Consider the following 17275-nt stretch of genomic DNA (forward strand, 5'->3'; position numbering starts at 1 on the left):
CTCGCATTATTGGCCGAGGGAGCCAGCGTATAGCTTCCAGGTCATGTGGCCAGCATGACAAAGTCGCTTCTGGCAAACCAGAGCAGCACGTGGAAACGCTGTTTACCTTCCCACTATAGCAGTTCCTATTTATCTACTTGCATTTTGATGTGCTTTCGAACTGCTAGGTTGGCAGGAGCTGGGACCAAGCAACGGGAGCTCACCCCGTCACAGGGATTCGAACCGCCGACCTTCTGATCAGCAAGCCCTAGGCTCAGTGGTTTAGCCCACAGCGCCACCTGGGTCCCTGGGACGCCAAAGGATAAATGGACACAAATCTGACATCAGGAACCACAAGACAGAGAAACCAGTAGGAGAACACTTCAATCTCCCAGGCCATTCTATACAAGATCTCAAAGCAGCTGTTTTATTACAGAAAAAATTCAGAAACAGACTGGAAAGAGAAATTGCTGAATTGGAAATCATTACCAAGCTTAAAACCACGGAGCCACCTGGGATGAATAAAGACATAGGATTCTTATCTCATTATGCATGATCAAGCTTTCTTTAGCCTCAGCCCTTGTTTCCCCACTCCCCTGCAGGACCTATTGCAGTAATCAGCAGTCGTTAACAGCCATCAACAGGTTTACCACTCTTACAGCCCATCACCCATTCCCACCACACACACCCCCACCCTCTGAATATATATAAGGGTCTGGTTGCTTCTGTTTCTAGTGTATCTGAAGAAGCGTGCATGCACACGAAAGCTCATACCAAAATTAAAACTTAGTTGGTCTTTAAGGTGCTACTGAAGGAATTTTTTTACATTTCAAAAGTGTCATTCCTACATCATAGTTACATAGCTAAACCTCAGAAAAGGGGAGGTACATACAATATTAACATACTGGTAAACAAGATTAACATAAGGGTAATGGTTCAGGTCAAAAGTAAATGTGTGATAAGTACCGGGAGGAATTTCTTGAATATTCACAGGAAAAGAACAATAAGGTCCTGGTTTTGCATCGTCTGCCACCTGCCTGGGTCTGGTGATGGGATTAGGCTTGGCCAACAAAGTGCCTCTGGGCACTTCCTGGAGTCCCCTTTCAAGGGCAAAATAGTGTTGGAATGGAGGAAACTGGAGTTGATTTTATATGATTTTAAAAATTAGGTAACTTCCCTGAGCTGTCAAGTTGAAAGGATACATTTATGCATAATATTTATAACATTTAACAACTTTAAAGATGTGCCCCCCCCCGTGATTTCCATAACAGTACGTAACCCGAGGTACCACTGTACTTCCTTTTTCCTTCTGCTCCTGTCAGTTAGTATTCGAACTTTTATTAGCCTCATGATGGCCACATGGCTCTCCCTCAAATTTTCCTGGGGACTGTAGTTAGTTAAGGGTGCTGGGAAGTGTAAATATTTGGGGTAAATGGCCATTGCCAAAATTCTTTGGCAGACACCATGCACTTTGAATGCATGGTACGGATGTGAAGCTGTACACTGTAACGGTTCCCCCACCCCCCGGCTTATGCTGTTGCTTTTCAAAAACTATGAGTCACCCAGAAGCAGAGAAAAGCCCGCCCTGTGGTTTGAAACTGGAGAAACGAAACGAAGGCTTTTATTTCCCTTTCAGGCAGACGGAATGGCAGACGAGGGTCCAGTCCAGAACCTCTGCGAGGAAACGACATGCTCCATCTGCCTGGAGTATTTCACAGATCCAGTGACCATAGACTGCGGCCACAATTTCTGCCAAACCTGCATCACCCGGGCCTTGGGGGGACCCGACAGAGAGGCTTCTTGCCCTCAGTGCAGGGATCGTTGTCAGCAAAGGAATTTCAGGCCCAACCGGCAACTGGCAAGCATTGTGGAAATAGCCAGGAAATTCAGCCTTCAGATGGCCAAAGGGGCGGAAGCGCTGGGAAGGGTTTGCGAGAGGCACAAGGAGCCCCTGAAGCTCTTTTGCAAAGATGACCAAGCCCCCATCTGTGTGGTGTGCGACAAATCCAAGGATCACAGGGAGCACAAAGTGATCCCAAAGGAGGAAGCTTTTGAAAAGTATGAGGTAGGGAGCTGTAGGATGGGGCCCAGACTTCCGAGGGATGCTGGCCGAGAGCTGCATCTTTCTCTGTGCAAAATTCAGGTGTGGGGTGTGAGTAGGTGTTTGTGTCCAACGCTGCTGGTTATTGGGTCCCGAGGCAAAGGGGGACAGAGCAACCCTTGAAAATTTTTGCTTTAGACTAGTTCCTACAAATGCTCTCATTGCCGTCTCTGTCCGCCATCTGAGTAAGTGGAAAGCATTAGTGGAGTTCGGGGACACGTTTTGCCAGGCAAAACAGACTTGAGGAGGATGTGAACTGGGGCTGGTGAATGTTCCAGCCTGGGGAGAGGCTGGAAGCGAGTTAGGAGCTGAAGGGCCCACTATCTTGTACTGAGCATTCAGTAGTAGGAACATTCGCAAGAAGTTCCAAGGGAACTTGAAAACTTGAAGGCTGGTCTGAGGGTCATAGCTCAGCAGAGGGTACCTGGTTCATTCCTTAGAATTTTTATGTAGGGCTGGGGACAGCCTTTGCCCCAAATCCTGGAAAGCAGCTTTCAGTCTGTATAGGGAACAAACCAGAGGTCTGACTCTGTATAAGCCAGCCTAGTGGAAGCATTTGATGTCCCCAGGTCCCAGTTGTCTCTCTTTTTCTTTAGTCCCAGAATTTATGTTGGGAAACGGATGTTATGCCCAGTGGTCTAGAAGGGCAGTCTGCCCAGTGGAAAGGTTGCCAGGAGCTGGGGATGCTGGAATTAGCACTCCTAAACCAGTCCTCAGTGGGAAAAGTTTGCACCATCGTTGCCTGGAGAGAAACACCACTATCATCTTCTCATGCTACAAAGTGGGCTTCTGGGCTCTTAGGAAAGGGAGAGTTGTTCGGCAGTGGAATTTGCTACCAAGGAGTGTGGTGGAGTCTCCTTCTTTGGAGGTCTTTAAGCAGAGGCTTGACAGCCATCTGTCAAGAATGCTTTGATGGTGTTGCCTGCTTGGCAGGGGGTTGGACTGGATGGCCCTTGTGGTCTCCTCCAACTCTATGATTCTATGTGGTGGCTTGCAGGATCAAGGTGTGCAGGGATCTCAGTCCCTGCTTGCAAAGGATTCAAACAAGGAGGTTTGTTTTGCACATGCTCCTACTCAAATATTCTAACTTCCATGTTCCCCAGGACTTCAGCCATAGAAAAAAGTAACAAAGTGTAAAATCCAAAGTCTTCTGGCAGTATTCAGCACTAAACACAGTTGCAACTCCATAGCATGTAAACAAGGGTCAACAAACCGAAGCTCAATCCAGATAAAATTGAGGCACTGTTAGTGGGTGGTTCCCTAGACAGGACAGGTGGGAGATCGTCTGCTCTTCATGAGGTTACACTTCCTCTGAAGGAGCAGGTTCATAGCTTGGGGATACTCCTGGCCTGGATCCTTTGCTGTCACTCGAGGCTCAGGTGGCCTCAGTGGCACAGAGTGCCTTCCTTCAGCTTTGGCTGGTGCCCAGCTACGCCCCTATCTGGACAGGGATATCCTAACTACTGTTGTCTATGCTCTGGTACACACACCTACTCATATCTTCCTTTCTTTCAGAAGTTTGAAAGCCATTGTGATGTAGTGGTTAGAGTCCTGGGGGAGAACCAGCTTCAAATTGCCACTCTTACTTAAAACTCACTGCTGTGGCTGGAAGTCACTTTTCCCCAGCCTAACCCACCTCACAGGGCTGTTGCGAGAGTTAAATTGAGTGTAGATTGCCTTGAGCTCCTTGGAGACAGGTGGGACAAAAATGGAAAGATGGGTGGATGGATAATGCTGGGATAGCAGTCTTTGTTTCATAACCCCATCTTCCTGAACATGAAGTCCCGTGGATTTCTGAAAGCCTACATTTGCATTGCTTGCAAACTTGTGAGTTCAATAGCTATTTTCCCATATGTATTATGGGAGCTGTAGCTGTTTGGTGCAATAGGTACCAGCGCATGGTACCTCTGGATGTTCTAACACAGACAACATCTGGTTTCGTTGTGCCATCAGGGAAGTATTAGGTGCAGTCCTATCCATGCAGAATGACCATTCCCCACATCAAATGGGGAGTGACTTTTGTGTGGTCACGCACAGCCCCATAGATCCCAGTGCGGCTCTTGGTAGTTCAGTCTGGCTTCATCCTCCCCAGGCTGGGTATAGAATCATAGAATCATAGAGTTGGAAGAGACCACCAGGGCCATCCAGTCCAACCCACTGCCAAGCAGGAAACACCATCAAAGCATTCTTGACATATGCCTGTCAAGCCTCTGCTTAAAGACCTCCAAAGAAGGAGACTCCACCACACTCCTTGGTAGCAAATTCCACTGCCGAACAGCTCTTACTGTCAGGAAGTTCTTCCTAATGTTTAGGTGGAATCTTCTTTCTTGTAGTTTGAATCCATTGCTCTGTGTCCGCTTCTCTGGAGCAGCAGAAAACAACCTTTCACCCTCCTCTATATGACATCCTTTTATATATTTGAATATGGCTATCATATCACCCCTTAACCTTCTCTTCTCCAGGCTAAACATACCCAGCTCCCCAAGCCATTCCTCATAAGGCATCGTTTCCAGGCCTTTGACCATTTTGGTTGCCCTCCTCTGGACACGTTCCAGCTTGTCAGTATCCTTCTTGAACTGTGGTGCCCAGAACTGGACACAGTACTCCAGGTGAGGTCTGACCAGAGCAGAATATTGATGTAGCCCAGAATTGCATTGGCTTTTTTGTACCTGGAGGTCTCCACCCACCTCAGCTAATCACCCAATCCAGCCTGGGGAGGCGTTGCCAGGGGATCAGCCAGGTAGGGGGAGTGACTACATGCTCGGACAATAGGAGGTGTAGTTTACCTGAGAAGCAGCAGTTGGCTCCAGAGCTTCTCCCACCCTCTTGTTAACACCCATATTTAATCAGAAAATGAATTAGTAGCTGTATTAATATGCATATCACACACAAAAACAAATCTCACTACAGCCACCGAAAGACAACCAATCACATCCTGGGCCACCCCCCCCCCCAAAAAAACACCTTTCTCACCACCAAGGAAACACAACAAGTGAATAGTAAGAAAACCCATACAAGTAACGCTGACACAAAACCCCAAACATACATTAAGTAGAAGAATAGAAGCAGAACGACCCAACCCCACCTCACCTTCCCCCCTCTTTCCCCCCCTACCTACCATTGTATGTACCCAGAAATCTTTAATAATAAAATTGTGTGTGTGTGTGTGTGTGTGTGTGTGTGTGTGTGTGTGTGTGTATGCTGATCTACCGGTAATTCTGCATTGAGAACGGAGGTTTCCTAAAAGTTGCACATAGACCCTTTTCAACCTTCGTGTTCTTGGTTTCTTGAACAGACACGGCTGTTACAATTTTATGAGTATATCTCTGCTGCCAAAACTAACCCAAATGCCTTTTCGGTCACCCTAGGGTAAAATCCTGCATCATTTGGAGTTCCTGAACAAACAAAGAGAAGAAATTCTGTCTTCTAAACTGAAGGGGGAGACTGAAAGCCAGAATCTGCTGGTAGGTGCAAACCTTCTTGCCTCTCCAGCATGGTTATATTGACAGAGTGAGGCCTTCGTTCTGCGGTGGAGCCTACACTTCATTTGCACAGCGCCCCAGATTTGATCATTGGCATTATCAATGAAAAGGATATCGGGTGGTAGAGTTGGGAAAGGTCTCTCCTTCAGACCTTGACCAGCAGCTGCCTGCAAAGCTAGACAACATTCAGCAGGATAGGCTAAAATTGGTAGGGTTGTCTAAGGGTGAATGTAGTCCTCGAGTCCAAAAATGCCAGCCATGCCAGCATTAATATAATAATAATTAATAATAATAATTTATACCCCACCCATCTGGCTGGGTTTCCCCAACAGAATTAATGATGATAATAATAATAATAATAATAATAATAATAATAATAATAATAATATAAGCGATAAAACATCAAAGATTAAAAACTTCCCTAAACAAGGCTGCCTTCAGATGTCTTCTAAAAGTTAGATAGTTGATTCTTTCATTGACATCTCATGGAGGGCGTTACACAGGGTGGGCGCCACTACCAAGAAGGCCCTCTGCCTGGTTCCCTGTAACCTCACTTCTCGCAGTGAGGGAACCAGCAGAAGGCCCTCGGTGCTGGACCTCCCAGCCACATTCTGGATTAGTTGTAGTTTCTGGGTCACCTTCAAAGGTAGCCCCACGTAAAGCGCATTGCAGTAGTACAAGCGGGAAATAACTAGAGCATACATCACTCTGGCGAGACAGTCTGCAGGCAGGTAGGGTCTCAGCCTGCGTACCAGGCTGTGCACCTGGTATTTTAAAGAACAAAGTGACCCCACAAAGCTAGTCCTTCCTCCAGGCCCTACTATTAGGCAGAGTGAGGTGGCCAGGGCAGGCTGAAGATGCCAGGGAATAGAGAGCAGCAGCAACAGCTTAATAGATCGGTAGGTGAGCAGCAGGAAAACACTGAGGACAGAGCGAAGCAAAGTGGTCGTGTCCTACTAAGCTAGCCTGCCTGCTTCCCTCAGCTGTGACTGAACTTCTGTACCATTGTGAGTGTTGAAGTAAACCTCAACTGCCCTGCCAGTCAGCTTGTGCACATGGAATTAAGGGGACATCTAAATGTCTTTGTCTGGCCATGACTCTCTCCTTGCAGAAGCAGACAGACATGGAGAGGCAGAAAATCGTGGCTGATTTCAAGGAATTGCACCAGTTTCTGGAAGAACAGGAGCGCCTCCTGCTGACTCAATTAAAGGAACTGGACTATGGGATTAAAAACTCTAGGAATCAATATATTGCCAAACTCTGTGAGGAAATGGCCTCCCTTGACAACCTAATCAGGCAGCTGGAGGAGAAACAGAAGCAGCCAGTGAATGAATTCTTGCAGGTGAGCAATGGCACAATGAAATAGTCCAAATTGCCCTCTGGGGAAGGGCTGTCCCACCACACACTCTGTTCATTGGTCTATAGAAGTATTTACAGTAGATGTGTGTACTTCGGTATTTGGTTGATATATAAAGCAAAGGGGAAAGTAATAAACTGCTGGAGGGAACTGGGTTGGTCAAAGAAAGCTCAACAAAAACAATGAGACCATTTAATGCCCCTTCAAGTTGCATCTTGTTGGTGTCTCCTTACATCTGCCAGTGTCAAGTCCTTGTACTAGCATCCCTTCTACCTGCGAACAGGTACCTAAAGTCAGCCTAATTGTCAATTCTCAATCCTAGGGGAAAAAATGGAATTCCTTTCTTTTCCTTTACCAAAATCAACTTTAAAGACTCATAGCACAAATGCCCAGACCTATTTGTCCTCCTTCCTTCCTTCCTTATTTTACTCCATACAGGTAGGTAGCCGTGTTGGTCCGAAGTAGTCGAAACAAAAAATAAAAAAAATTCCTTCCAGTAGCACCTTAGAGACCAACTAAGTTTGTCATTGGTATGAGCTTTCGTGTGCTGAAGAAGTGTGCATGTACACAAAAGTTCATACAGTGATAAACTTAGTTGGTCTCTAAGGTGCTACTGGAAGGATTTTTTTATTTTTTATTTTATTCCAGTTACACTTGTCTCTCATGTTTTCCTGTTTTCAGACTGATTGTCCATAAAACACTAAGGGAAGTTAAGTGATTCCTTTTTTACCTACTCCAGAACTGTAAAGTCTACCTTTGTGGGAGAACTGTTGCAGTTATCACTCATTCCCTCTGAAGGAGCAACCATGGGCACTAATTTCATCCATTTTTTATTAAAGGCTATAGAAGTTTCCTTAAAAAGAGAGAAAGAGAGCCAAAGCTGCCCAATGGGATGCCTCCTGCATTTATTTGCCTGTACAGTAATTTGCAATGTTTAAGCTACTCTGGAGGGACAAATAGGCTTGCAAATTTCATCCACTTCTGTCAAACAGAAACAAAGTTAGAGCCATAATATGGAACATTTTGTGCTGGTGGAGCTTAATTTTTTGACAAAGTAGAATTGAATCTGGACCCTATGTTCCATTGGGAAGATTAAAAAGTACTTCAGGGTGAAAGAAACCAATATTTTAAACTGGGGTTGCCAAAACCACACGTGACCTTGTAATTTCCTAGCAGATGGAAATCTGTAGCATTTAAAGGAGGCACGGAGGCATGTGGAAGAGGAAGCCTGCGGAGGACGGGTGGGGCCCCGCTCCAGCCTGCTCCCCCTTCCTCCAAAAGGCTCTAACATGGCTAGGGCTGAGAGCGATTTGAGGACCCGCCACCCGCGTAGAGTAAAATAAGACACAGTTCAGCGGGGAATCATTCAAGGGTTAACAACCAGTGGGAGGAGCTTGTTGATGCAAATACAACTGGAAGCTTCCCCTGACGTCACCAGGGGTCGTGCCATGGCCCTAGCCACCAGCAGGGCATTGGACAGGATCCACGACCGCTGCATCCCTTTAACGGGATACCCAAAAGAGGAGGGGTTGGATGATGGCCACAACCTGTCCTCTGACACACATGTACATATTCCAACGCCTAACCGCCAATACCATAAAGTTGTGACAAATTGCTACGAGGTAGGTGAAAAAACCAAGAGGCCAGTGCCAATTGGCCAAACGGATTAAAAAAAAACTCCTACCAGGCCTCTTGGGCAAGCAAGGCAACCAACCAAAGTCCATAGCAAGGTCAAAAGCATAGAACACATGGAACAGGCGATCTGATGTGGCGCAGAAGCTGAATGGGGGCTTGAACGCCGCCACGGCTGCTTAAATGCAGCCAGACCCCGCCCCTCAGCTGTCCTTATTGGCTAGCTGAGAGGCTTGGCACGGCAGTGGGGATAGGCTAATGCAGGGGGCCAAATACGCCCCCCTGCTAGCACGGGAAACAGCTCCCGCTCACAACCCTTCTCCTCTGCAAAGAGGAGAGGTCTTCTCACGCCCGCCTTGCCCAGTGGGGACTAGCGCGTTGCCTCTGCAGAAAACATAGAAAATACATAGAAAAATGCAGTATGTCCCTTCTGTGAACTGAGAGATGTCTGATGTGTGGGAGGGGTCTGGTGCAAAGGACTGAATTTCTCTCATTCTGTCTCTTCCATCTAGAATATGAGAAGCATCCTGGAAAGGTATGTGGCTTTGTTATGAATAGTGGGCTGATATTGATTTCCTTCCTCTGAGGTAAGGAATAATTTGGTCTATGCGAACCAATCTAATCCACAGTTTACAGACCAATAAGCAGATCAGCAAACAGATACCAATCTGATTGCACACTTTTACAAATTTTGTGATGCATTTTTTAATCCAAAACTGCGTATCTCGTGCGGGGAAATGTACAAAAAGTGTATTGTGGGATGCCAGAACAGCATACAAAAATGGGGATTATGCATATAAAATGCATATTTTAGGAAGGAGTGATTATATTTCTTCATCTACTTTATACTTCATATCTTAGCAGAGATGTTGTTGGTGGATTATTAGATTTCTTACTTGTCCTCTACTGTCTGGTTCCAGAGCAATTTATGGATTAAAATACAATATTAAAAATAGTTAAAACAAATTACAATCCAAGAAAACAGGGTGGGTCCTAGAATACATCTCCTATATGACAAAGACCCAGGGTAAAGAGATGCTGTTATTAGTTACTGTTCGGTTTCTGTTAATTGGTTCTCATGGGAAACTTACAGATTCTTGCTTCACACAATTAACTCAAGGCAGTGTCAATTTACTCTTGGCAGAAAGCCAAGGTCTGCCTGGCCTGGCAACAGCTCTCTGATTGGTTAATGACCAGCACTGAACTCTGTTATCTAGGAATGCTAGCACAGTTGTTTCTTGTTGTGTGTTAGGAGTAGGAGTGCTGCGTATGGTTGGAGAGAGAGAGACAGAGAGGATTTATTTTGCTTTGCTTTGTATGCAGAAACTCTGCTGGTTTTATTTTCTTTTAATAAATCCTGTAAATAGTTATTCTGCGTCTAGCCGACTAGTCATTTCCACCTCAACTAGCTTCTGCGATGTGCAGGAAAACTCTGCTATGTTTGGGCTAAAGCCACTAGAGCTATGCCTGACACTTCAAAATTCTAAATTTGCAGTATGTGCAAACATAATTTGTTGGAGGAAATATTCAGTAAGGTTGTGCTCCAGATTCACCCAGATCCCCAACCATTTTGGGCCAATTTATACCCTGTTCTGACCAGGTAGTAGCAGCGACATATCACAACTTTGTCACAAGTTAATCAGGCACTTCTGACCCAGCTGTAATTTTAAACACGGTACGGTGTGCAATATGTGCATCAAAATTTCCGGCAGATTGTTTAAAATATTTCTGCATCTTAATGGCAAAGTTTATTTTTTAAAATAAATAAAAGAGAGGTAAGATAGATTATGGATTGATCATTTATATGTAAATTTTATATGAAAAAATGTATGTAGATTTACACTTTATACCCCCCCCCCCATACTTCATTTCCCAGTTTTTCATAGGTCTTTGTAATGGTCACAGGGCAGACAATACCATTAGTTGCTATCACAGGGCTTATCCACATTTCCGCTTTTCCTGTGATATCTATGCCCAGGTCTGAGAGGCTTTTCTTTTGTCCCACCGCTTTTCATGGGAAAACCTGCTGCTTACCACAGAATTGGAAGAAACATAAAGGTAAAGGTAAAGGGACCCCTGACCATTAGGTCCAGTCGTGACCGACTCTGGGGTTGCGCGCTCATCTCGCATTATTGGCCGAGGGAGCAGGCGTATAGCTTCCAGCATGACAAAGCCGCTTCTGGCGAACCAGAGCAGCACATGGAAACGCCGCTTACCTTCCCGCTGTAGCAGTTCCTATTTATCTACTTGCATTTTGACGTGCTTTCGAACTGCTAGGTTGGCAGGAGCTGGGACCAAGCAACGGGAGCTCACTCCGTCACAGGGATTCGAACCGCCGACCTTCTGGTCAGCAAGCCCTAGGCTCAATGGTTTAACCACAGCGCCACCTGGGTCCCTTTAGAAGAAACTTAAATCCACAGAAAACCCGATACATTTTTGCTTCTATTTTGCTGTCAACCCACAGAAAACCTGATCGAACTTCGTTCCGATTCAGTGGTAAACAGCGGGGGCTTTCGTGGGGAAAGCAGGGGGAATGAAAGAAAAACCTATCATGGACGAGCCTTTCGGTATTTTCCTTCTGTTCCCACTTTTCTCCTGAATTAAGAATGACTTGAGAATTATCTGATGAATCACAATAAACCTGACTTTCTTCTTCCTAGGTGTAATGAAAATGAAAATAAAACCATGGATGCAATAGCTTTTCCTCCAGGATTAAAAGAGCAAATAGATAAATTCTCTAAAATGCATCCTTTTTTGGAGAAGGAGACCAAGAAATTTAAAGGTAACAAAGACCATTGTACGATGTTTTAGATGTGAGATAGATGATGATAGATTAGATAGATAGATAGATAGATAGATAGATAGATAGATAGATAGATAGATAGATAGATGATAGATGAAAGAGTTGCATGCCATGCCAATTTCCAGGTGGTGAAGATTTCTTATTGGGAAATGAGGCACAGCAGAGACTGTGATTTCTTTAAGATATGTGGTTTATTTACACATATATACAATCTGAATCTATGATGGAGGGGTTCACAGCACAGACACCTCAAGAGAATCTTGTTTCTCCCATAACTACAGCCTTGCATTCAAAACAGGAATCAACCATCGTGCACTGAGCCAGTGTGTTGTAGTGGTTAAGAGTGGTGGACTGGTAATCTGGTTGAACCGGGTTCGCTTCCCGCTCCTCCACATGCAGCTGCTGGGTGACCTTGGGCTAGTCACACTTCTTTGAAGTCTCTCAGCCCCACCCACCTCACAGAGTGTTTGTTGTGGGGGAGGAGGGGAAAGGAGATTGTTAGCCGCTTTGAGACTCCTTCGGGTAGTGATAAAGCGGGATATCAAATCCAAACTCTTCTTCTTCTTTTTCTGGCATGCTGCCTTTTACAGCCTGTCACATCCCTAACATCTACTTCAAAACTCTGGTTTTGTCTTCTAACTCTCTCAGAGCTGGGGGAGGGGGCCATTAGTGTACCCCAGCGGCATAGCTAGCCGCTGAGACACCCGGGGCGGCAAATTGCCGTGCACCAGGGGGGGCGTCATTATGTAACGACGCATGTGTCATTACGTAGCGGGGTATCGATGCCCCCCCATGACTCTGGGGCTGCGCGCCTCCAGCTCCAAACTCCAGGTGGAAAGCCCGCTTGGCGCGGTGGGTGCCCCGTGCCGTGTGGGCTTTCTGCCTGGAGTTTGGAGCTGGAGGCACACGGCTTTGGATTTGCGGGGGGTGGCGAAAACCCGCCACATAACAACACATGCGCAGCATCCCGCTGCGCGGGCATGCTACGTGGATGGGGATCGCAACCCCCCCCCCCGCAACTTCAAAACAGAGCCTAAACTAAAATTTAAATTTTCACATGTATAATTTCCTCTTAGAAATCTGATATCTTGACATTTGAGGGTTCTGTATGAGGGTCAGTTGAAAATTCTGAGTGACCTTTCAGTCTTTGGCATTGATTGCAACTCTTCTCTGAGCACTCCCACCCACCAACATGCTTTCATAACACTTAATGCTAATGCCGGAAGAGGGTGAAAGAGGGAGTACTATGGCTAAATTTTAGATTTTGGCATGAAAACACTTGCAAACATTCTAAATCTAAAGCATTGCCCTTGGAGCCAAGTGAGTATTGACTTCTTCCTCATTTCACTTTCCCCCCCCTTAGACGTTGTGCTCTCTGGGCCTCAAGAAAAGAAAGACACGGCTGTACCCCGCCACAATAACCAAGCAGCACAAGGTTTCTGGATCCCCAAGCTGCCTTCCCTGGGTTTGTATTTTCTTTTGGGAAATGAGAGGCAGCAGAGACTCTGGTGCCTTTAAGACATATGGTTTATTTACACATATATGCAACCTGAGCCTACGATGGAGGGGTTCACAGACACCCCAAGAGAGTCTTGTTTCTCCCACAGCCACAGCCTTGGATCCAAAACAGGAATCAACCCTCGTGCTCTGATTCTCTTTCCGCCTTTTACAGCCTGTCACATCCCTAAACTCTACTCCAGAATACTGGTTTTGTCTTCTAACTCTCTCAGAGATGGGGAGGCAACTCTTCTCTGTGCCCCCCCCCCGCGAACATGCTTTCTTAAGACTTAATACTAATGCTGGAAGAGGGAGAAAGATGGAGTACTATGACTAAATTTTAGATTTTGCCATGAACACACTTCGTTGTTGTTGTTGTTTAGTGCTTTAGTTGTGTCCGACTCTTTGTGACCCCATGGACCAGAGCACGCCAGGCACTCCTGTCTTCCACTGCCTCCCACAGTTTGCTCAGACTCATGTTGGTAGCTTCAAGAACACTGTCCAACCATCTCATCCTCTGTCGTCCCCTTCTCCTTGTGCCCTCAATCTTTCCCAACATCAGGGGCTTTTCCAGGGAGTCTTCTCTTCTCATGAGGTGGCCAAAGTATTGGAGCCTCAGCTTCACGATCTGTCCTTCCAGGGAGCACTCAGGGCTGATTTCCTTAAGAATGGATAGGTTTGATCTTCTAGCAGTCCATGGGACTCTCAAGAGTCTCCTCCAGCACCATAATTCAAAAGCATCAATTCTTCGGCAATCAGCCTTCTTTATGGTCCAGCTCTCACTTCCATACATCACTACGAACACACTTACAAACGTTCTAAATCTAAAGCATCGCCCTTGGAGCCAAGTATGAGTATTGACTTTTTCCTCATTTCACTTTTTTCCCTTAGATGTTATGCTCTCTGGACTTCAAGGAAAGAAAGGTACATTTCCAGGTTTGGCAGATCTTTAAACAATTTTTGCAGATGAGATATGGGAGGGTTTTGCACTTCAATCTCCCAGCAGCACAAGATTGCTGGGGTCCCAAGCTGCATCTCCAGGGTTCGTATTTCCTTTTGGGAAATGAGAGACAGCAGAGAGTGTGGTGTCTTTAGGATATATGGTTTATTTACACATATATACAATCTCTGTGTATGATAGAGGGGTTCACAGCACGGACACCCCAAGAGAGTCTTGTTTCTCCCATAGCCACAGTCTTGCATTTAAAACAGGACTCAACCCTCGTGCTCTGATTCTCTTTCCGGCTTGTTGCCTTTTACAACCTGTCACATCCCTAAACTCTATTCTACTCTGATTTTGTCTTGTAACCATCTCATGGTTGGGGAAGGGGCCCTCACAAGAGCTGTCTGGCACAGAGCCCCCTCTCCGTCTTTCTTGATGGCCCAATTCCTTTGCTCTGCTCTTGGTTAATGGCCCAGACTAACTGGGCCCAGACTAACTGTGTAACTACCCATTGATGCAGCTGCCCTCCGTTCGCTTGGCTCCCTTCTCTTGTCTGCAATAGGACAAACAGATGAATACTACTTACTACTGCAATCTGGTGCAATCTTCTGCATTTAAAGGAAGTTCTGAAGTGGACTGTTGCTTGCTCTGAAGCTGGTCCAGACTCATCAAAGCCAAATGTGGAGGGAAGACTGTGGCCCTCTTGGGGTGTTCACTTCTCCCACATGCTTAGAACTACACAAGGGAGAGCACAGATATGTGCACAAGCTTTGCCCCCTCTAGTGTACCCCATTATTGGCGCTGTCTGCAGAAGGGAGCTCCAAATCACATGGGGATCCTACATAAGACTGTAATGTGATTTGGGGGAGGGGGGAATAGAATGCCGGAAAGAAATAGCAGTGCATTTAAATACACATTTTCACACGTAGAATTTGCCATTAGATATCTGCTATCTTGACATTTGAGGGTTCTGTATTAGGGTCAGTTTAAAATCCAGTCTTTGGCATTGATTGCAACTCTTCTCTGAGCGCCCCCACCCCCCAACATGTTTGCATAACACTTAATGCTGATGCTGGAAGAGGGCAAAAGATGGAGTACTATGGCTAAATTTTAGTTTTTGGGCATGAACACACTTGCAAACGTTCTAAATCTAAGGCATTGCCCTTGGAGCCAAGTATGTGTATTGACTTTTTCCTCATTTGACTCCCCCCCTTAGGTGCTGTGCTCTCTGGACCTCAAAAAAAGGAAGACAGGACTGTACCCCAACTCAGTCGCCAAGCAGCACAAAATTCCAGAGCTCCCAAGCGGCTTTCCCAGGTTTCGTATTTCCTTTTGGGAAATGAGATACAGCAGAGACTGGTGTCTTTGGGATATATGGTTTATTTACACATATATACAATCTGAGTCTACGATGGAGGGGTTCACAGCACGGACACCCCAAGAGAGTCTTGTTTCTCCCATTGCCACAGTCTTGGATTCGAAACAGAAATCAACCCTCGTGCTCTGATTCTCTTTCTGCTTGCTGCCTTTTACAGCCTGTCACATCTCTAAACTCTACTTCAAAACACTGGCTTTGTCTTCTAACTATTTCAGAGCTGGAGGGCTAGGAAGCAAGCAAAGAGTAGTTGAAGCTTGACATTTGAGCATTCTTTTTTTCTATTTCTTTTTCTATTTGAAATTCTGAGTAATTTTCATTACGTGGCATTGATTTCTCTGAACCCCGTCACTGCACCTCAACTGGTTTGAGTTATGAGCACAGTAAGTGGAGTCATCAGAGATTTCCTTCTCTCAACCAAACAGCATCTTCCAGAGTCCCAATTAAGGGGGAAACTCCTCACACACAGTTCAAAGTAACCCAAGTGTTTAATATCTCCAGACACAAGACCAGTTCTTCTGGTCTTTAAAATAAAGATACATATGAGCAGATCCATTGACACTCATCACCATGCTAACTAATGCTTCTGTATAAAACCCACGGCCTCTTCCCCTGATTCTCACAGAGTGACAGCAAACGGGACAGGGCACAGACAAGAAAGACAGGATGAAAGCAATGCCCCAGAGCAGGCATCCCCAAACTGCGGCCCTCCAGATGTTTTGGCCTACAACTCCCATGATCCCTAGCTAACTGGACCAGTGGTCAGGGATGATGGGAATTGTAGTCCAAAACATCTGGTGGGCCGAAGTTTGGGGGTGCCTGCCCTAGAGACTACTATTCCTGTCTCTACATGTGGGCATATTTCCTGGGCCAATGGGAGGGTGAATGACTCCACAAGTCACACACTCGACCTTTCTGGTGTTGCTATAGCAACCCAGTGCACCTGGCACCTTATCTCAGAACATCCAGACGTGGGAAATGTGTTCCTCAAGGCACGAGCCCAAGCACTGTGCAATTTCACACATTGTTCACATTACAACAACACAGAAGAGGGCAGACGATCATATACGATGGCTAAATTTTAGATTTTGGCGTGAACACACTTCCAAGTGCTCTAAATCTAAAGCATTACCTTGGAAGCATGAGTATTGACTTCTTCCTCATATCACTGTTTTTCCTTAGATGTTTTGTTCTCCTGACCTCAAGAGAAGAAAGACAAATTCTGCCAAAAATCAGTAGAACTGGTGAAGATATTTGTCTTTCTGGGCTTCTCCAAGGATGTGATTCAAGCATACTCTACATTTGTTAAAGCAAAAGCCCTCAACCATCCAGACTTTGCAGAGGCATTCCTCACTAAAATCGGTTGACACCCTGGAACTGAATTCTTTGGATCACTCCTTTAACTGATTAAGGGGGGTGAGGACAAACCCAGCTTTAAAATGGACTACCTTCGACTCTCAACACCCGCAGGATCCACTTGTGGCAGAAGGGGACTTGTGGGGGAGGGGGGCAGGTGGGTAGAAATGTTTTTTTAAAATGTTTTGTCTTTTTGTGTTGTTATATAAAACTAATAAAAATTATTTTTATTTTTTTTTAAAAAAGCGGAAGGATTGCCCAGATATCAACCAGACCGATAATACATGCTGATTGGGCAGCAGGGCCGGCACACCCGTGAGGCAAGGTGAGGCAGTTGCCTCGGGTGGCAGATCCAGCCTCTCAGAAGAGCATCACCACAATTTATATTCTGAATCGGTGCATATAATACAGAGGTTTAATACGGAAAAGAGAAGATTCTATTTTCATTATATGTGTGGTCCTCTATATGCTTGTGCAAGCTTATTACTAATGTGTGTGTATATATATGTCAACGATCTGCCATGTAGCTACAAAATTAATAAACCTATCCCACAAAAGGGAGAAAGGTGAAATGAGGAATGTTACTGTTTGTAAAGAAGTCACAGTATGTGGAGGAATTAAGAAACAAGGAGAAGCAGGAATTGTAAATAAGGAAACAAGCGAGGGCATTTGGACACAGCAGATCCACCATCTCCGTATCACCAAAAACAATACGTCAGAAATTTACATGAAAATGTACATGAAAGTTAG

The 17275-nt window shown here is 45.5% G+C and overlaps 1 protein-coding gene across 3 annotated transcripts; it reads left to right on the top strand.

Annotated features, from left to right (window-relative positions):
• The first annotated feature begins 1595 nt into the window (after window positions 1-1595).
• LOC118080995 (zinc finger protein RFP-like) lies at window positions 1596-16565 on the top strand. Of its 3 annotated transcripts, none has more exons than XM_035107083.2 (9): window positions 1596-2044; window positions 5449-5544; window positions 6674-6904; window positions 9064-9086; window positions 11212-11333; window positions 12718-12819; window positions 13743-13787; window positions 15011-15111; window positions 16352-16565. In XM_035107083.2, the coding sequence occupies exons 1-9, from the start codon at window positions 1625-1627 to the stop codon at window positions 16406-16408; spliced, it is 1197 nt and encodes a 398-aa protein (XP_034962974.1). In that variant the 5' UTR covers window positions 1596-1624; the 3' UTR covers window positions 16409-16565. The 3 variants fall into 3 exon arrangements, with proteins under 3 accessions (XP_034962974.1, XP_034962975.1, XP_060126779.1); XM_035107084.2 differs by having other exon boundaries at window positions 13743-13775; XM_060270796.1 differs by lacking the exon at window positions 13743-13787.
• Window positions 16566-17275: the final 710 nt, after the last annotated feature.

The sequence above is a fragment of the Zootoca vivipara genome, chromosome 2 (genome assembly GCF_963506605.1).
Source record: "Zootoca vivipara chromosome 2, rZooViv1.1, whole genome shotgun sequence".
NCBI lineage: Eukaryota > Metazoa > Chordata > Lepidosauria > Squamata > Lacertidae > Zootoca > Zootoca vivipara.

Bases quoted from the DNA above. Each gene is read 5' to 3' on its own strand.
- LOC118080995 (XM_035107083.2), top strand. From the start codon at position 1,625: ATGGCAGACGAGGGTCCAGTCCAGAACCTCTGCGAGGAAACGACATGC. The intron at 2,045-5,448 runs GTAGGGAGCTGT...CGGTCACCCTAG, and splicing joins AAGCTTTTGAAAAGTATGAG to GGTAAAATCCTGCATCATTT. The intron at 9,087-11,211 runs GTATGTGGCTTT...TCTTCTTCCTAG, and splicing joins ATGAGAAGCATCCTGGAAAG to GTGTAATGAAAATGAAAATA.